At 51.4% G+C, this 20,781-nt stretch overlaps 1 protein-coding gene and 1 pseudogene across 1 annotated transcript; both read left to right on the plus strand.

Moving 5' to 3' along the window:
* The first annotated feature begins 429 nt into the window (after window positions 1-429).
* On the plus strand, window positions 430-601 carry LOC112066785 (DNA-directed RNA polymerases I, II, and III subunit RPABC4-like; annotated as a pseudogene).
* Window positions 602-19,000: 18,399 nt separating this feature from the next.
* LOC114485389 (transcriptional repressor protein YY1-like) lies at window positions 19,001-20,331 on the plus strand. The gene has a single exon (XM_055083448.1). It carries the CDS (start codon window positions 19,127-19,129, stop codon window positions 19,841-19,843), a length of 717 nt encoding a protein of 238 aa, XP_054939423.1. The 5' UTR covers window positions 19,001-19,126; the 3' UTR covers window positions 19,844-20,331.
* Window positions 20,332-20,781: the final 450 nt, after the last annotated feature.

Below are 20,781 nucleotides of genomic sequence, written 5' to 3' on the forward strand. Positions count from 1 at the left end.
ACGGACTTACCCAAGGTCACATGGAGTTAGCAGAGATAAATAGAATCCAGGTCTCTGATTGTGGGCTAGGGCCCGCCCCCTCCTCCCACTGGCACCAAGCTAAGGTGCTTTACATACAGAACCTCACCTCATTCTTACAACTGCCCTGAAAGCCAGGCCTGTTTCCCCACTGGGGCTCAGAGAGGTTAGGTCACCTGTCCAAGGTCACACAGCTAGTAAAGAAGCAAGGATGGCCCTGTTCTTCCTAGTCAGTGTCCAGCTTGGGTCGCATTTAGGACGCAGCCACAGAAGCAAAGAATTGTCAAGCTGGAGCAGGCAGGCACTGGAGAAGTCCAGCTCATCCGCGGTCAAAGCCCAGCAGGACACAGCAGTGAGCGGGAATCTGTTTGGAGGCGTAGACAAGTTTCTCCGTGTTACGTGGGGACAACAATGGACACCCAGAAGGATGTGCAACCCCCAAAGCAGCAGATGATGATACATATCTGTGGAGAATGTCCCACAGAAAATGAAATAAAATCCAGGGATCCAATCCAATGCAGAGAATGCAGACACAGAATAATGCACAAGGACTAAAAGACTGGTGGTTTCTGACACTCGATGAAATGTGGAATTCAGAGGAATATCTCCATTTGTATTTGGATTTGCTGTTAATGTTGTATAGCTTTTGATTAGTGTACTTTATGAATACAACGCTATACACATGATTTCATTTGAAAAACCGTCTTGTATTTAGGTATCTATTAATAGTTTATATTGGGCCCGGGTTTGATCCCTGGTCAGGGAACTAAGATCCCGCCAGCCGCAAGGCGTGGGCAAAAAAAAAAAAAGAAGAAGAAAAGTTTATACTGTATAGAGAGATTATTTTTTAGTTCAATTAAAAAAAAAAAAAAGCACAGCAGATGCGGGGCTTCCCACGGCTGGCACTTAGTGGCTCCTGCGGCGTTTCCCTCCACAACCATAAGGTAAGGCGGGGTCGGGCTCCCATCGCAGGGTCCAAAGCCTCTCCCCTTGCCTTCACACCCTTTTGTCCCAGTGTGCCTCCATGGAAAGCTTTCAGGTCGTTTGGAAGCCCGACAGTGCAGATTCCCACTGGAAGGGAGGGCCGGCCTACTGTAGCTCCAGGAAGGCGCCTCCGTCCTGTGTGCCCCACTTGCCTCTCCTGCAAATCCAGGCGGCTTCCTCACCTCACCTGGATCCCGAGGCAGTTGTTCCACTCCAGAAATAGCTCGTATTTGTTTTACAACTTTTAAGCTGATACAGATTCCAGCCTCATTTAAGGCAGAGGAGTTTCTTTGTCCCTGAGGTAGGCCAGAACCTGCCCTGAGGACAGAGCCACACCCATGGCCCAGGTCCTGCTAGAATTCCTTGATGGGCTTTGGGATCAGAACTTTGTTAAAACCAACCAGCAACTAGGTTTAAGGGCAGTGGGCCCGGCCAGGTGTTAAACCACCCCCAGGTATATGCAGTGTGTAAATGATAGGCTGAGTTTAAAGCAGGAAGTGACAGCTAGTTAGTTCTACCCCTTCCCTGACCCATTTTGCATTGGGAATTAGAAAGACAGAGGCTCTGGGAAGGAAGTCACTTTAGTCCAGATACCATATTAAGCACCTCTCTGTGCAAGGCCTGGGAAACTAGCTGTTTGCTAACAATGGAAGGAGGGAGAAACAACAGGTACCCAAGGCAGTACAGAACGACACGCCACAATGCTGCAGGGGAAGGGAGAAGGAATAATGGGGAGGGGTTGCTGCCCAGTGTGGATGGTGAGAGACAGCTCTGTCTTGGCCAGGCCGCTGTAACACAGTACCATAGGCTGGGTGGCTTATAAACAACAGATATTTATTTCCCACAGTTCTGGAGGCTGGAAGCCTGAGGTCAGGGTGCCAGGATGGTCGGGTCCTGGTGAGAGGTCTCTTCCTGGCTTCAGATGCCTGTTTTCTCACTGTGTCCTCACAGGGCAGAAGGAGCAGAAGAGCTCTCCGGGGTCCATTAGGGCACTAATCCCATTCACAAGGGCTCCACCCTCATGACCTAATCACCTCCCAAAAGTCCCACCTCTTAATTAATACCATCACATTGGAGACTGGATTTCAACACATGAATTTTGCTCAGGGAAACATTTAGTCCTTAGCAGCCTCCCTCTCTGCAGTGGTTATATTTCTTCTTTTATTTATTTATTTTAAAAATAAATTTATTTATTTATTTTTGGCTGCATCAGGTCTTTGTTGCTGCATGTGGGCTTTCTCTAGTTGCGGTGAGCAGGGGCTACTCTTCATTGCAGTGCGGGGGTTTCTCTTGTTGCAGAGCACGGGCTTTAGGCACATGGGCTTCAGTAGTTGTGGCTCGCGGGCTCTAGAGCGCAGGCTCAGTAGTTGTGGCGCACGGGCTTAGATGCTCCGCGGCATGTGGGATCTTCCCGGGCCAGGGCTCGAACCCGTGTCCCCTGCGTTGGCAGGCGGATTCTTAACCACTGCACCACCAGGGAAGCCCTGCATTGGTTATATTTTAAACCGACAGGGGTTAACACAGGGAATTAATTTACAAAATCACTGGATGGGCTGAAAACAATGGGCGAGATCCAGGAATGGCTGAACCACGAACAAGGGCCCAGACCAGGAAGGCCACCACCGGAATTGCCGAATTCAAAGGTGTGCAGCAGGGAGTTGACCCAGGGATCAGAAAGCAGGGTGACGGCTGGAGGTACAGCCGTGGATGCGCTGGTGTCTCTGTGATCTTTCTCACCAGAAAACCAAGTACTGGGAAGCCTTGCACGGAGGGGTGCTTAATATGGGAACTGGACTGGAAGTGATTTCCCTCCAGAGCCTGTCTTTCCAATTCCCAACACAAAACAGCCCTCAGCGTCAGGGCGGGGGTAGAACCAATGACCAAACGAATGAACGAAAGAACTAACTGCACTGCCACCTCCTGCTTTAAATTCAGCCTGTCATTTACACACTGCATATGCCTGTACATAGCAAAGCTGACACTTTATTTCAGCCTTCCAAAATTGAGCATCTGATCGAAGAAACCCAATTTTCTCCCAGAACCCCAGCGACCAGGGAGTCTGGGAAGCAGAGCAGGGAGGAAGGTGCCCAGCCCATCTTCCTTCCCAGGAGGCAGAGGGAGAAAAACTCCACACAGACCCGACGCTGCTGGTCCAGGGACTGGATGGGGAGGGAGAAGGCCTGTTCCCAGGTTTTGGTCGGTGCAGTGGGTGGGCGGTGGGGGAAGCGTGGAGCTGGGGGGCCGGAGAGGGCCAGAGGTCAGCTCCCACAGAGCTGAGTCTCTGGGCCTCCTTCCCAGGCCTGTATTTCACAGGGCAGTGGGGAGCTTTTCTGTAGAAGATCATTGATCGGGGGAGAAAAATCAATTAAAGCCCATTGACTGAAAAAGTAACTTGGGCTGGAATTTTTCTACGGGAAAAGCAGCTCCAAACCGTAACTTATCTACTGCTCTATTAATAACACACGAAGCCACAGCCAATAAATAGAACAGGCGTGAAGCGTATACATTAACTTTATACTGAAAAGGGAGGAGCCAGTGAAGCCAGGGAGAGAAGGATGACGTATGGGGACAGGAAAAGGGGAAACAACAGAGGAGGAGAGGAAAGCCCGGGAAGAAGCCAGGGAGACAAGGTGCAGAAAGGAGAGAATCAAGAGGAGGGAGAGCTGGGTGCAGAGGGGGAAGCGGTGGGCGACAGGGCCGCAGCCCCACAGAGGCAGCGAGAGGCCCGGGTGATGAGAGGGTGACTGTGCCTGTTCTCCCATAAATAAGAACTCTATCTAGTTCACCAGGAATATAAAAATATGCCATGCTTCTGGAAGCAGGCTCCAGCTCCTCTGGCCCGAGTCGCTGACGTAACCCATAACCAGGGGGAAGAGCCTTGATGCGATCCTCAGCCTGCTTCCTAGTGACCCAGATGTGCGCTGCCTGCCTCCTTCCAGCTTATTTCCCGCACTTGCTCAGAGTTCAGTAGATAAGCTCGTTTTCAATTCTTTACATTCTCCCTTGCCTCGCCTAAGGTGACCATTACTAACTAAAGAGTGGGTACATTCCCGTTCCTTTCTTCATGCTCATATAACATAAAGATTATCTGTATATCTCTATCTGGGGGCAGGGAGAGGATGGGGACGGAGGGGAGAGAGGAGCCGCCAACATATACACACGAGCACAACCCCAAGCCTGCTGCCACATGGAACATAATCGGCGCACTGATCAGAGAACAGAGGTTGCTCAAACAGGGAGGGCTTCCGTCCTGTCCGGCTGGAACGCCGAGGAGGTGGCCTTTGAGGCGGAAGGTGAAGGACCCAGCAGGCAGAGGTGGAGCCTGGGGAGGAAGACCTTCCAGAAGGAAGGAAAGGCAGGGAGGGACAAGGCACACCCGGTGTGACAGCAGAGTGACATCTTGCAAAGGAGGAAGGAGTAGGGCTGACAGGAGGCTTGTAAGAGGAGGTTAGGGTCAAAGAGCTGACTTGGGTCCGCCTGGATGATCAGAGCTCACAGACGATGGCCGTCAACCAGGACGAGCCGGGAAAGGCCCTTTCAGCTCAACCTACCGCCTGAATGCCTCGCCTAAGTGTCTCACGTGGCTGGACGACTGAACCCAGGCCACGGCAGTGAAAAACATCAAATCCTAACCACTAGACCACCAGGGAACTCCCCTCTGGGCTCACATCCCACGACGCCCACCAAGTTAGTGGATTCTAACACTGCCTCTTCCACCTGAAGCAACAGACTCCCTGAAGGCCGTCTGGTCCCCGGCGGGCCTGTTCTTCGCTGACCCCCGGGGGGCCTGGCGGGGTGGCTGCCACGTGGGGGCACCTAATCTAGCGACTTGAACTCGCCGCTCTCTCGCTTTCTGTGTAGTTCGCTGGGGAAACTGATGACGCCACTACACCTTCTGAGTGCTGGAGGAACACCCAGGGCTGTGGGCACAGTAAGCGGCTCTCCAGGGATGGTCTCAGAGGTGGGGGGCCGACAGGTACTACGGGAGCATTCTCAGGCGGTAAGAAGTCAAATAACCTGCTCTTTAACTACGAGGGAAGGGGGGAGGTAGGTAGAACGCTTGAAAATGGTGAACCACTTCACTACTCTTAGGTTTTTAAATGGGGAGAAAGCTCCCAGCCAAGCTTCTTCCTTCTGATAGGGAGTTGGTACAGCTGTCTAAAGTATCCAAAAGATCTGCTACAAAATGGGAAATGATGGGAAAAAAGCACAGATTTAATATAGATAATTTGGCTTCCACAAGCTTTTCTTCATTTGCTACTTAAAAAAAATTATAAAATACTTGTTTATTTGTACACCCATGTTCACAGCAGCATTATTCACAACACCTAAAATGTGGAAACGACCCAAGTGTCCACTGAGGGATGAGTGGATTAGCAAAATGTGATACATATACGTATGAAGGACCATTATTTGGCCTTAACAAGGAAGGAAATTCTGACATACCTTATGACATGGATGAATATTGAGGATATTCTGTTAAGTGAAATAAGCCAGACATAAAAGGACAAACACTGCATGATGTACTTACACGAGTGAGGGGCCTAGAACAGTCAAATTCACAGAGACAGAAAGTGGATGGTGGGCGCCAGAGGCTGCAGGGAGTGGCGAGTGGGGAGTTACTGTTCGACAGGAACAGAGCTTCAGTTTGACGAGATGAAACGAGCTCTGGGGATGGACGGTGGTGATGGATGTACAACAATACAAATGTACTTAACACCAACGAACTGCACACTTAAACAGGATTATGATGGTAAATTCTATGTCTTTTACCACAATAAAAAAAGCTAAAAGTAAAAATACATGTGTGATAACTGCACACAAATATAAACAAACAAACAAACCAAAAAACCACCTCAAAAACCCCAACTGCTCAAAATGCTAGTTCCCGAAAGCAAACGACACTGTTTTGACATGTTTACTTTCCACTTCTCCTATACCTTTCCCTCAAGAGAGTTGGGATAATAATATAGACATAAATGTGCTACATTTTTGCTTATTATTGTATCATAGCATTTTTTCATATTAAAAACGTTTACAAAATTAAAAATCATTACATATAAAATCAATCCCGTGGATTCCATATGGATGGACCATAAAATTACCAAGAGACAACACTTTAGACAGGCAGAACGGTAACACCCCCTTCAATGTCCCTTCCCCTCCATCCCATTCCCTGGTCTCTCGTTCCCCAAGGGAACAACTTACAGTCTCCCCTGTGGCAGTAGGTCAAGAATGGGCCCCTGCAAGCTCCTCGCACCCCAGGACAAGGGTTTACATGAGAAGCCCAGTGGGAGCAGCGGGTTCACGGCCCCACAGGGCCTGAGCCCTGACTCTGCAATTCCCTCGCCTTTTCCACACAGTCACAAGATAACACCACAGTCCTTGTCATCACGCCGGTTTCTGGGCAGGAAGGAAGAAGAGGGGCTGTCTTCTCTTGGGGCTTTATCTTTTTATTAGGGAAGGGAAGCCTCTATAGTAACATGTTTTCCTTACTATTTCACTGGCCAGAACTGGGTCACATTCTCCCCAACTCCTTTTCACATCCATCACTGGCTGAAGGAAGTAAGACTGCCTTGGGCTGGGGGTGGGAAAGGGACTTCCTGGCGTCCAGCAGTTAGGACACTGTACTTCCACTGCTGGGGACCTGGGTTTGATCCCTGGTCAGGGAACGCAGATCCCACAAGCCATGTGGTGTGGCCCAAAAATAAATAAATAAAACTAAAAAATTTTTTTAAAAAGGACTGCCTTCGCTGTTTAGCCAATCATGATTTATCCCCCGAGCTAAGATAGTTCCACCCTCTTCCCGAAGGAGCAGATTTCTACCTGCTACCCGAAGACAAAACTGGGGCTCTGCAAGGAGGGAGCACTGGGTGCTGGGAGAAGAGTGGTCGCTGGCCAGACACCAGAGTGGATGCCACAGGGACCTGATGTATTCTGCTAAACAAGTGCACACACGTACATCCGCGTGATGCACGGTAACATGTTCAACCACTCCTCGAAGCCGTTTCTAGAAGGGGTTTCTGATGTACAACCCCCGCTTACATAAAGGCTATGCGAGAGTCAGCAGCTAACATCGAGCTGGTGGAAGAACGTGATGGACGACAGTCAAGTCGCCCCCCATCTCCATAGGCTCCTATGACAGACACAGCCAATAAGATGAAGATTCACATATTACATTTGGTATGTAACAGGTAAGTCACTAAATCTGGATCCTAAAAAAAGCAACGGTTTGAAGAGAGGATGGGGAAAGGCGATTTAAAAGCTACATACATGTGAAAGCAAGCAGTGGCTGGTTTGCAGCTCTGAACACTGAAAGGGGTGAGTTCTAGTGAACCTTGACACCATGAAGTCACAACTGAACATGGCCAGGCCGCGACAGGTGGAAGCCAGAAGCGGACCGACTGTAGTCTTTCATCGAGTAGGCTTTGCATCTAGAATTCAATGGTTTGGGGGAAAAAAAAGGGATGAGTAAGCATCCAAGGGAAGCTACCACTTCAAGGCTGGAGAGATGTGTGTTAGCAGATCTATAAAACACCTCTACCTGCCTGTAACACAAGCAGCATTGTCACCTGCTTACCACTGGATTAATACATGAATCAATAAGGCATTTACTTCGACAGGAAATGGTCTTTCTACGTGGACTCCCTCTTTGTTGTGGCAGTTGCACTGGGGGTTTGCTTGCAGTAAAATGTTTGCTTTGAGAGGGCTGGAGGAAAGACTGTGTGGGCTTTGTGCAGGTCAAAATAAGACCGTTTTTCCAAAGCACAGTCTCCTTAAAGGGTTTCATTTTTGAAGACGCTTTTGAGAAATAATTAGAAATATACACTTTCATGTAGTTTGGGACAAGCAATATTCTTCACTTGTTGCACATTATAAACCAGTTTTCACTGTTTGAATTTCCTAGAATTATGTCTAATTTCCAGACACTTGTTTATTTGCTCGCACACGTGGAAATTCACACTACTCAACAAATCTTACGGACGAGTAAGCTAAATTCAGCGTTCCCAGAGTCTGATTACTTTAAGACTCTGCCACGCTGCTTAGCCCATGAAGCAGCATTTTCCTGTCCCCACCAACCCCCATCAAAGTACACCACCATTTATTTAGCACTTAGGGTGTTCCAGGCCCTGAGTAACTCAGGGGCATGAACAACTACGAGAAAGCAGAAGAAACATCCCTACCTTCCGGAAGCTTCCAACTCAGGAACTATCTACAAGTAATTAAAGTAAAAGACAGCTAACTGCTTATCAAGTTGGGAATTTTACATGCTGCGGGGAAATGGAAGACCAGGGAGGGCGTTATTTGCAACTGGAGGGTCTAGGATGCCTGGAGGCAGGCTCGGAACTGAGCAGGGAGCTGGTAGACGTGAGGAAGGCATTCCTTAAAGAACGGAGTATGAACAAAGGCGGAAAATGAAGGGGCAGATTCACCAACAATGACGCTTCTGTGAGGCAGAACTGCGGGGGTGGGGTGGTGCCAGGAAGGAGCAGGAGGGAGAGTGAAAACCAGGAGGAGGTGAGGGAATTTATTTCGTACCTATTACATGCCAGGAGCGTTGTACGTATTATTTCCATCAAACGTTACAACCATCTTGAATAGTAATATTCTGATTTTACAGATCAAGAAACTGGCCCAGAGGGGGTTTCCTGGTGGCCTAGTGGTTAGGATTCCGGGCTTTCACTACCGGGGCCCAGGTTCAGTCCCTGGTCAGGGAACTGAGATCCCACCAGAAACGTGGCCCGGCCAAAAAAAAAAAAAAGAGAAAGAAATGTGAGTAGAGGGAGGAAAAAGAAGAGGACTGAAAACTGGGGCATTATTCCAAGGTGAGGTTGCCAAACAAAACACAGGACAGCCAGTTAAATCTGAATTTCAAATAAACAAGGAAGACTTGTTTATTTGAAAAACCAAAAACAAAGAAAGAAACTGGCCCAGAGAGGTCAACAAACTCACCTGAGACCACTTAGCTGATAAACAGTGGAGCAAATATTCAAAACCGGGTCTGTCTGATCGAAACTCCTATTTTTTTCCTGCTATGCCATGCTTCCTGAAAGCCCAGCCAAGGACTCCGGACTTTATTCCTCCACGTGCAGCAGGGGTGGAAGGCACAGGGAGGAGCATCACTGGGCACCTCTCCTCTGACAGGGCGGACCACGTGTCCCGCACTGGGCAGACGGGAAACTCCCTGCCCGCAAAGCATGTGCAGTTTTGTGGATGAGCAACATTAACAGCCATTTTCATTATAATGTGAGGCCAATGACAGCAATTTGGTCAGAATGCTATGGAAATTCCCTTCCAAGGAAGGCTTCCTAGAGAGGTCATCTGAGCTGTTTTGGAAGAGGAATAAGGTTGAAGGAGGTGAGAAAGGATCTCCTAGGCAGAGGAAAACGAACAGTCTGAAAACAAAGGTGTGAACTCTTGTGGTGCATGTATCCAGAGTAGTGGGAAGGACAGAAGACGAGGCCGGCAGGTTTACAAATGCCTGGCTGAGAAGCAGCTCCATCCTGAGTTTGAACTGGAGTAATGTGGTCCCATGTGCATGTTAGAAAAACTCAGGAGAGCCTTGGGAACAGAGAGGGCTGGAGGCAGGTAGAGCAGCTGGTTGCCAAAGGTTTCGGTGAGAGAGAGCCAAGGCCTGCACCAAGACAGTAATAGCAGGAATGGAGAAAAGGTGGTTTGAAAAATATTTAGGACTTGGTGGCTACACACAGGGGATTATGGAGCCAAAGATGATTTCCAGATTTCGGCCCCGGGCAACTGGGTGTGACTGGTGAGAGGGTAGGTGCTCGAGAGGAAGAGGGCAAGGAGGTTGTTAGGGAGACCCCGTGGGACACTGAGTAGGGACAGTGGATGTGGGTCTAGAGCTCTGTGGAGAATCCAGACTAGAGACAGAAGCTAAGACTGCTCAGCACGCAGGTGGCTGTTAAGGCCACAGGGATGGATCAGGTGACACAGGACAGCATGCAGAAGAGGGGCAAGAGGAGGAAAAGTCAGAAGCGAGAAGATGGACAGCAGATGGACAGCAGAGCTAAGGAAGGAATCCGGGGACCGAGCAGCCGGCCACATCAAGTGCAAGAGAGGATGAGAAAACGAGGTCAGAAAAGCCTCACCTGGGCAGGGCACCACAGCAGGTGAGGACACGGTTCCTGCGGCTCAACAGATGGAGCAGAAACTCCCAACACAGACCTGGTCTCAGGAGGCTTAGCTGGGAATGGAAGGAGATGGGCAATGGCTACAAGGAGACACAGGGTCAAGAGAGAGCCTTGTTTCTGAAGACCCGGAGAGGGACTTCCCTGGTGGTGCAGCGGTTAAGAATCCACCTGCCAGGGGCTTCCCTGGTGGCGCAGTGGTTGCGCGTCCGCCTGCGGATGCAGGGGAACCGGGTTCGCGCCCCGGTATGGGAGGATCCCATATGCCGCGGAGCGGCTGGGCCCGTGAGCCATGGCCGCTGAGCCTGCGCTCCGCAACGGGAGAGGCCACAACAGAGGAAGGCCCGCATACCACAAAAAAAAAAAAAAAAAAAAAAAGAATCCACCTGCCAAGGCTGGGGATGAGCCCTGGTCCGGGAGGATCCCACATGCTGTGGAGCAAGCTAAGCCCGTGAGCCACAACTATTGAGCCCACGTGCCACAACTACTGAAGCCCGCGCACCTAGTCTGTGCTCTGCAACAAGAGAAGCCACCGCAACAAAGAGTAGCCCCTGCTCGCTGCAACTACAGAAAGGCCGCGTGCAGCAACGAAGACCCAACGCAGCCAAAAATAAATATATTAAAAAAAATAATAATAATAAATAAAGACCAGGAGAGACTTAATCCAAAGAAAAAGAGCCAGGGACAAACGGCAGAAGAGCCAGGGACAAGGAAAGAGCCAGGGACAGACGAGAGACGACAGTGATGGCACAGAGCCCAGAGGAAGGGGAGGAGGGAACACAGGTAGAGACAGGACACAGGCTCATCCGGGAGGGGCCACAAAGGGACAGCTGGTGTCTGAGGGAATGAATTCTGGCCCCTCCGACTTTCTTGAAGTAGGAGGCATTGGAATTGGGCTACTGCAGTGGGGATGGGGAGAAGGACACAAGCAGATTTCTTATGAACTTTGAGGCAAGTAATTTAAAGAATCTGCTGAGCAAAATGGTGGAGGGAGGCTGAGTCGGGACAAGTAAAAAGAAATGTCAAGTGACATCACTTAGGTGGTGCCGGGGACCATAAGTCACTGCAGAAATCTACACACACAAGTGGCGTTTCTTCCAGTAGATCCCAGGATCTCAGAAGTATACAGACAAAAGTGAGTCGACCCAAGGGTGGCGTTTTATCAGCCATAAGCAGTGCGGGAAGCTGAGGATTAATCAATCGTGGGGTTGTGGTCTGGGAAGGAAAGAGGGATTAGAAAATTGAAGGTCTGAGGCTGAAATAAAGGGATAATAGGAAAGACGGCGTGAGAGTTGGAGAGGATAGGAGATTGGGAGTTTAATGTTCCAAATGTGGGACTTCCCTGGCGGTCCAGTGGTTAAGACTCTGTGCTCTCAATGCAGGGGGCACGGGTTCGATCCCTGGTCAGGGAACTAAGATCCCGCATGTTGCACAGCGCAGCCAAAAACAAACAAAGAGAAAAAGATTCCAAATATGGCACTGCTCCTACGAATGACAAGGACCAGGATATGGCAGCTGAAGAGGTGGGAATGCAGGTAGCTGGAGTTTCGGAAGCCAATATAAAGAGGCTGCAGTGACTCAGACGACTCAGGAGCCGGTATGGCTTAGGTTTGAGAGAAAGACATTACGTAAGTTTTAGCGCCACATCTTCGATGAGCACGGCAGACAGTGAGGAGAGGGTAGAGTGGGGCATTGTGGGGTGATGGCTTTAGCCTCCATATCAGTCAGCACTGCCTTTGGTATGATTTGGTCAGTCACTAGGAAAAGATCCAGGCAATCCACGATCGCATTCTTGCTGCAATGGCACCGCTGTTTACACAAAACAGTGCAAGGACACTCCCAATTCATCCCTCGGGGAATAGGAGGATGGCACGGTTTAGAATATGATAGTTCTTCCTTTGCACCCACCCTTTAAATCCCCAAATTAAAACTGTACACGAGCGCTAAGTAACTTTGCTGGCAACCCTGTCCTGGGACGTGGAAAGAGGAGACCAATGCTCATCCTCTTCTGTCTGCTACCTCTGGGCTGCTGTTTCCCTGAGTGGCAGCTGTTGACCCCACCGTGACGACGACACCCTTGCCAGGTCTTCCTGGGTCTACCCTTTCCGGCCAAAGCACCTCTGTGTCACAAGGGGACAAGTGACCAGTAAGACACAAGCAGCTGGATCCCAATGTCGACCCACTTCCAAAAAGAGCTCCAGTGTTGAGAAGTTGAGTTCTGATTGACACAGAAAACACAAAAGCAGTTGTTTACCCTACTTTTAGTAGACAGGAATCCACCTAGCTCCGGGAGATTCAAAACTTATCACTGATATGACAAATCTCTTTAAGAAAAGTCTGGCTGGCAAATGAATTCTTATCTGCTCTAAGAAACCAAGTAAGCACTGGGTCCGGCCTATAAGGATGAGCCCTAAAACCCGCACAGAAGCTGAGAGGTCAGTGGCAGAGGCTAGCTCACCTGGAACGAGACGGTAAGAAGGAAATATAATCGGTCCTGGGAGCATCAACCCTTCACACGGTTTACTTACCACCCAGCTGATTCCTATAAGCCTGAAGGCTGGCGCCACCGTTAGGCCTGTTTTAAAACCCAGGAAATGAAGAGCTGAGAGGCTACAAGACCTTGTGGATGTCACCTGGATGACCAAGGGCACAGCCAGGCCCTGACCTGTTTGCATGACACTGGGCCGCTCCTGGCCCTCTTCAGTTTTGCCTCCCTAAGTACCTTTGCAGCTGCTCTACCTTCCAAGGTCTGCAACTCCAAGCCCATTTCCATGATTAATCCCCAAGTTCAAGTGGGAACTTTGAACAAGGAATGGCTCATAAAAAATGAAAAAGAAGAAGAAGAAGAAAAAAAGGACATGATGTCAGTAGCCAAGTACTGAGAAAACATCAGGCATCTCAATAGCAGTTCTGGTGGATTAATTTGCTAATTTGATGAGTTTCCAAGGCAAAAATAGCCCTTTTACACTGAGGGCTATGGGCTTATCGCGAATATTTACAAATTTATCACTTAATTTATTTTATCTACTTCCTTTTCACATAAAAATTAACATTTCAGGAAAAAAAAAAAAAAAGCTGGTTTGCAGCCAAGCACTGGCCTTGGCACTTGGTGGCTTATTTAACTCTCAAGTCCCAGGTGAAATGTCCCCTCCTCAGGAAGGGCTTTATCTGACTAGCTTGGGCTAGGTCCACTTGTCCCCAGACTCTCCACTTCTCGTCAGGACTGCCAAGTGGAAGTGAGACCGGTATCTCTGAGCTCTCTGGTCTGGGTGCATTGTCTCGTTCACGGCCGTATTCTCCAGCCTGGCAGAGTAGGTGCTTGACAAACAGGGATGAACAGCTGGGCTCACCTAATCTGCCCGTCACTCCTCTTTAGCAAACGGAGAAAATCCCTAACAGAGGCTGCGTGTCCAGCCCACTCTCACAGAGCTCCTCCTGTTCCAGCACTGACCTGCCTCACACACCGATGCAGGAGTGGCTCGGCTTCCTGTATTTCTGCGCTGCAGTAAGTATGCCGTGAAACAAGGTACCGCGGATTGAGACAGAACTTTCCATTCATTCTGTTCAATCACACGGGTGACATTCATTTGGATGGGCAGGTGGCAGGAGCAACTGCAGTACAAAGAAGTTGATTTAGCTTCTACTTTGGAGGGGCACACCACGAGCACAGCAGAGAAAAACAATGTGAATTTATCACTAGAGAGCTCAACTTTCCTTAGATTTATGGGCAATAACCAGATTCACCGACTGTACTAAACCACTTAGCCTCAGGAAGAGTTTGACTAAGACCCTATAAAAGCGAAGGACATAAAACGTTGCAGAAATGGTGTTAGCTTTATACACTTGTATGGTTAAGGTATTTCACCACAATTTAAGCTCCAAATCTAATGTATGCATTGAAGAAGAAAAAAAGGACATGATGTCAGTAGCCAAGTACTGAGAAAACATCAGGCATCTCAATAGCAGTTCTGGTGGATTAATTTGCTAATTTGATGAGTTTCCAAGGCAAAAATAGCCCTTTTACACTGAGGGCTATGGGCTTATCGCGAATATTTACAAATTTATCACTTAATTTATTTTATCTACTTCCTTTTCACATAAAAATTAACATTTCAGGAAAAAAAAAAAAAAAAAAGCTGGTTTGCAGCCAAGCACTGGCCTTGGCACTTGGTGGCTTATTTAACTCTCAAGTCCCAGGTGAAATGTCCCCTCCTCAGGAAGGGCTTTATCTGACTAGCTTGGGCTAGGTCCACTTGTCCCCAGACTCTCCACTTCTCGTCAGGACTGCCAAGTGGAAGTGAGACCGGTATCTCTGAGCTCTCTGGTCTGGGTGCATTGTCTCGTTCACGGCCGTATTCTCCAGCCTGGCAGAGTAGGTGCTTGACAAACAGGGATGAACAGCTGGGCTCACCTAATCTGCCCGTCACTCCTCTTTAGCAAACGGAGAAAATCCCTAACAGAGGCTGCGTGTCCAGCCCACTCTCACAGAGCTCCTCCTGTTCCAGCACTGACCTGCCTCACACACCGATGCAGGAGTGGCTCGGCTTCCTGTATTTCTGCGCTGCAGTAAGTATGCCGTGAAACAAGGTACCGCGGATTGAGACAGAACTTTCCATTCATTCTGTTCAATCACACGGGTGACATTCATTTGGATGGGCAGGTGGCAGGAGCAACTGCAGTACAAAGAAGTTGATTTAGCTTCTACTTTGGAGGGGCACACAACGAGCAAAGCAGAGAAAAACAAGGTGAATTTATCACTAGAGAGCTCAACTTTCCTTAGATTTATGGGCAATAACCAGATTCACCGACTGTACTAAACCACTTAGCCTCAGGAAGAGTTTGACTAAGACCCTATAAAAGCGAAGGACATAAAACGTTGCAGAAATGGTGTTAGCTTTATACACTTGTATGGTTAAGGTATTTCACCACAATTTAAGCTCCAAATCTAATGTATGCATTGATTTTGGGGGAAGGGAGGAGTATCCCCTGAATAGCCCAGGTTTCAAATATTCCACAATCAAGAACACACTATAGTTTAGATGATTAGGAAAATGTGTACACACCTATGGTTTTTCAATTAACTTGTATTGATCCAAACTAGGGGTAACTAATTTAGATGCAGAAACACAAGTTTTCATCCTGATTTTTCTACATGTTTTATTGGAAACTCAGCATGGATCTGGAACAGGGTCCGACCAGCAAATGTAAAAAGGTTTTTAGCCTAACAAAAGGCAAAGCTCTAGCTGCAGCCCCATCACTATGCTGCAATGTAACCTTCAACAGCTCCTCTCTCAGCTGGTTTCCTTAACTGCAAAATAGAGACTGGGCTAATATTCTCCATACAGTAACCGATGCACAGCACCAACTACCTGCTAAAAGTAACTCCAAAAGAACTAGACATTAGAACTAACCAAAAAGCAATTTCATGAGACAGCCAAACTACTTTGCGATAAGGGAAATTACTTAGCATGAGTTCACTGCCTGAATCGTTTCCGATCTGTTAGAAATAAAAATAAGGTAGAATCAGATTTCATCGCTAGCCTCCCTATAATTAATAAATGAGAAGATACTCTTAAAAAAGGAGAGAAAGAGATACTAGGTGTCTCTCAATTCACATCCTTTATTCTTCCACCCCTCCCACCCTCTTCCCTCCTCTCCACACATGTCCCTTCCTAAACCACATGGTCTTAAAGCGGAGCTGGAAATTTAATGGAGGTTTCCGGAACAGAACCATTAGGAATGAGGGAGGAGAGAAGCCATCCAAAGAGCTGTGGGTAACAGTCCACACCTTTGTCCTGTGCTGTCCTGTCAAGGGACACACTCCTTGCAGGATATGTGTCACATCTCCTCAGCCATGAGTGAGCTCTGACCTCTCAAAGATTCTAGAAACTTTACACAACTCTCAGGATTCTTCCAACCTTCTACTTTCTTCTACAGTTGTTGACATTCATTTCCACGGTGGACTGGAAGTCTTGTTGGAGCTTTTGAGACACCTAAAATGGCCGAGCACTTTCACACAGAAGTCCTCTCTGTCATGGTGCCTTCATTTTTTGATGAACCAACAAACAAACAATCATTCTGTGTACAAGGCATTAGGCTGTAGACGGACCCAGCCGTGGTCTTTGCCCTCACAGTTGGAAGGATAAAAGCACGCAAACATGGCTGTAAAATACCCAGTTTAATTAAGTGGGGTCAGTCAATTTTCTTGCTGCCAAGACAAAAGGACTCTAGAAGTTCAGAGAGAAGGTTCATTGGCCCGGTTTACTCTGCCTAAACAGAACAGGATAAAAGCAGTGAAATCACCCCTACCTTTAGAGGCCCACGGCTCTGGAACTGCACTTTAACCTGTCCTTTTAAACGCATTTTCACCTCTAGAAGCAAATGCAAGCAAGCTAGGGCAAATACAGCATCGCGTCTTTGCATGCCTATTCATAAGGTACTCCATAGCTAAAGAACAGAAGACAAGAATCTCTCCCACCATGGAAAACTCAAGACCTATCTAACAGGTCACCGGCTCTGGGGCAATTTTTAAAAGCTCTTCATGCAGCAGGTGAATAGCTGGAACGTCTCAGTGCTTTCTCCCACCTACCACCCTTCCTGACAGATAAACCCTTTTCAGCTTTCTCCACTTGACTGTGAAGTCTGTAGACCTATGACTCAGAAGCTAGGCTGCCTAACTGGGTACTTCCCCCATTTCTCTTGTATCTATGGGGAAGTATGAACTACTTGCAAAGACACCCTCCCATCAATTACTAGAGAGTGGGGAAAGTGAAATTAATTAAGCCACATAAAAATTCTCCCACAACTCGTTTTCATTTGTGAAATATTTATGCAGAATTTATAAGCTACGAAGCAAGAAATGCCTTATTTCAACAGACTTGACTTTGTCAAACTGTGTGGGTGCAGCACTCCAATGGGAATTACTCAGGATTTAAAACTCAAATTCAAAGAGACAATGATCTAATTTTTCACTCCCTATACCAACATCCTCAAATATCCAGTCCAATGCCGTTGAAAAATAAGTAGGGACTAAATGAGATTGACAAAATCACTTTTTAATCAGAATACACAAACCTCTTTCTCTAAAGGTTCTCAAGAAAGACACCTGCTTGCCTTAACAAGTTGGATCTAAGATTAATGTATATATTACAGTTCAGAATAATCACGGTGTTCACCTGCAAGAACACTGTTCCAAAACACAAGGCTAAACGTTGTGAATATACACGTTTGAGAAATTCACTCAGCCGTTAAATTGGCCAGACGGGTACAACAAAGACACACCTTCCCAGCTTCTCACTTTCACATGATTTTCTTTCTTAAAAACCAGTTTTTATTTCTATTGCTTCAAAGTCAGGTCGACCAAAACAATGAATAAGGGCAAAACCATTTCGCTGCAACATAGTTAACTATTCAGGAAGGATTAATTGCCGCTAATTCGTGCCAGGAAAAATATAGGCTCTGCTGCAGGTATAAAGGAGAACAGTGCGGGAAAATTGTGGAATTTTCAACGAGGAAACAAATGCAAAGCCTGGTGGGCATTAGGAGGAGCGTCTATGAAAGTGAGAAAGAGGTGAAGACGGTGGTCGAGGGAAACAACGATAGGCTGGAGAGCGAAGAAAGGGAAGACAGAAGGAAATTTTCGAAAGCCACAAAAAGCCAAGCTACCGGACCAGCGGCCGGGACCCTGCTGTTCTAAGACCTATGGGGAAGCAGGCACCCAACGGCTTCGTCTCAGGTTTCCGCGGGTCACAAAAGGATAACGGACATCCTTCCAACGGTGGACCTGGGGGCTCCGCGCGCCGCTTCCGCCCGCCCGCCCGCCCCGCCCCGCGTGCAGCCCACCTGCGCTCAGCCCCAGACCCAGCGGGGAGCGGGGACGGGGTGCTCGCGGCAATATATGCTGACCCGCGGCCGCCGGCGGACGTTTTCCTCCGCTGCCCGCCCGCCCACCCTCCTTTGTTCGCCTGGTCCTCCTCCCTCACTCGGCCGCCATCGCCCGCCCGAAACTAGGCGTCAGGAGCGTACGCCGCCCGACACGAAAAAGGAGGCACAAGCGTTTCTCGTCAAAGCAGACTTTATTGGGGCGCGGGGACCGCCCCGCGCGCGCCGCCCGCTCCCCGTCGCGGCCCCCGGGCCGCCCACCGGCCTGGACCCTGCGCTCGGCCGGCCCCGCCCTGCCCCGCAGGCCCCCTCCCCCGCGGCGCCGGGGGCCGCGCGGACGGCTCACCGGCTCCAAGGCGGCGGCTGTAGCGTCGACGCCCCGCTCCCGAGTGCGGCCCGGGCCCGGGGCGGCGGGCTCCGCAGCTCTGGCACCGCGAAGGGCGGGGGCCGCGCGACTCGCGGCGGCGGCAGCGGCGGCTGCGGCGCGCTGACGTCACGCGCAGCGGCCAGCCAGCGCGCGCGGGGGCCGTCCCGGCGGCCCCAATCCGGGAGGAGCCCGGGTTGAGTGGGCGGGGCCGCGGCGGCGAACGGGCAGATCGATTGGCAGAGGAGGAGGAGCGAGAGGGCGAGCAGGCAAGTAGAAACGAGGCGGGGCGGGCCGAGGCTGCACGGAAATCTCGCGAGGCCGAGCCTGAGCGGAGTGTGGCGGCGGCGGCGGCGGCGAGATCTGGGCTCGGGGTGAGGAGTTGGTATTTGTGTGGAAGGAGGCGGAGGCGCAGGAGGAAGGGGAAAGCGGAGCGCCGGCCCGGAGGGCGGGAGGAGGCGCGGCCAAAGCGGGCGGCCGAGGCGCGGCGGGGCGCCGGGGCGAGCAGCGGCCGAGCGAGCGCGGGGCGCACCGAGGCGAGGAGGCGGGGAAGCCCGCCGCCGCCGCCGCCGCGCCCGCCCCTTCCCCCCGCCGCCCGCCCCCTCTCCCCCCGCCCGCCCGCCGCCTTCCTCCCTCTGCCTTCCTTCCCCACGGCCGGCTGCCTCCTCGCCCGACTGCCCGCAGCCCCGGAGCTGAGGCCGCCGCGGCGGTGGCGGCCGAGCCCTCAGTCATGGCCTCGGGCGACACTCTCTACATCGCCACGGACGGCTCGGAGATGCCGGCCGAGATCGTGGAGTTGCACGAGATCGAGGTGGAGACCATCCCGGTGGAGACCATCGAGACCACGGTGGTGGGCGAGGAGGAGGAGGAGGACGACGACGACGAGGACGGCGGCGGCGGCGACCACGGCGGCGGGGGCGGCCACGGGCACGCGGGCGGCCACCACCACCACCACCACCACCACCACCACCCGCCCATGATAGCGCTGCAGCCGCTCGTCACCGACGACCCGACCCAGGTGCACCACCACCAGGAGGTGATCCTGGTGCAGACGCGCGAGGAGGTGGTGGGCGGCGACGACTCGGACGGGCTGCGCGCCGAGGACGGCTTCGAGGACCAGATCCTCATCCCGGTGCCCGCGCCGGCCGGCGGCGACGACGACTACATTGAGCAGACGCTGGTCACCGTGGCGGCGGCGGGCAAGAGCGGCGGCGGCGGCTCGTCGTCGTCGGGCGGCGGCCGCGTCAAGAAGGGCGGCGGCAAGAAGAGCGGCAAGAAGGGCTACCTCGGCGGCGGGGCCGGGGCGGCGGGCGGCGCGGACGCGGGCAACAAGAAGTGGGAGCAGAAGCAGGTGCAGATCAAGACCCTGGAGGGCGAGTTCTCGGTCACCATGTGGTCCTCAGGTGAGCGCCGGCGCGCGCCGGCCCCCGGGATGTTTTTGTTTTGAAGGGAAGCCATGTTTTATGTGTGTGATGGGCGCCGCCATCTTCTTCGCGGGGCAAGTATGGCGGCCCCAAAAGATGGCGGGCCGCGGCGGGGGCGGCGGGCGGCGGCGCGGCGAAGATGGCGGCGGAGGCGCGGCGCCGCCCGCTAGGCCGCAATGGCGTAGTTTCCTCGGTCGGGGCGGGGCGGGGCGGGGCGTGCTCGGCCAACAGCCGGCCCGGGGCCCGTTGTCCGCGGCCCCCGAGCGGCCGGCCGCGAGGCTGTCTCCCCGCGAGGCCCGGGGGCGCGGGAGGGCGTTGGCGGGGCTGCGCGGCCTGGATCTCGCGCCCGGGTCGGGCCGCTGCCTTTCCTCGGCCTTCCTCTGGGGGGCGTCGCTGCCCCGGCTCCGCCCCCGCCCCTTCCCCGAGCTTCAACTGCTCCCGGGAGGCGCCTTCCGAGGGGGGCGGGGGCGCCCGCCCGCCCCTCCTCTCGCCCGCCCCGCGCGCAGGCCGGATCCTGCCCGCGGCCGCGCTCCCCGCGCTTGCCTCGCCTCGCATCGCCTCGCCTCGCCTCGCCTCGGCGGGGCGGGACTTGGGCGGCACGTCGAGCTCGCGTGTGTGCGGGCTCGGCGTCGGCGGGGCCTGTCACCGCGCTGCGGCGAGGGCCTCGCCTCTGCTCCCCCCGCGACGCCTAGTGAGAGGGGCCGCGGGTTTTTGCAGATTGCTCAGTCCTGGGCGTTTGGGGGAGTTTTCTTAAGTAGTTGGCTGTTTGCAGGAAGGCTGGTTAGTTACACAGCTAGGAACGTTTGCCACTAACAAATCGACTAAAGTTGCCAGATGCGTTTTACTTGATAGAAAACTCCTTATTTTTTTTCGTGAAAAGAAGTATTCTGGAAAGGGTCTTTCTACTGTTTTAGTACTGCTTTCTTTGAACGAGGGCCAGAAAAAATATCTGGGGCTGAAG

The sequence above is a fragment of the Physeter macrocephalus genome, unplaced genomic scaffold (genome assembly GCF_002837175.3).
Source record: "Physeter macrocephalus isolate SW-GA unplaced genomic scaffold, ASM283717v5 random_1188, whole genome shotgun sequence".
In the NCBI taxonomy this organism is placed as follows: Eukaryota; Metazoa; Chordata; class Mammalia; order Artiodactyla; family Physeteridae; genus Physeter; species Physeter macrocephalus.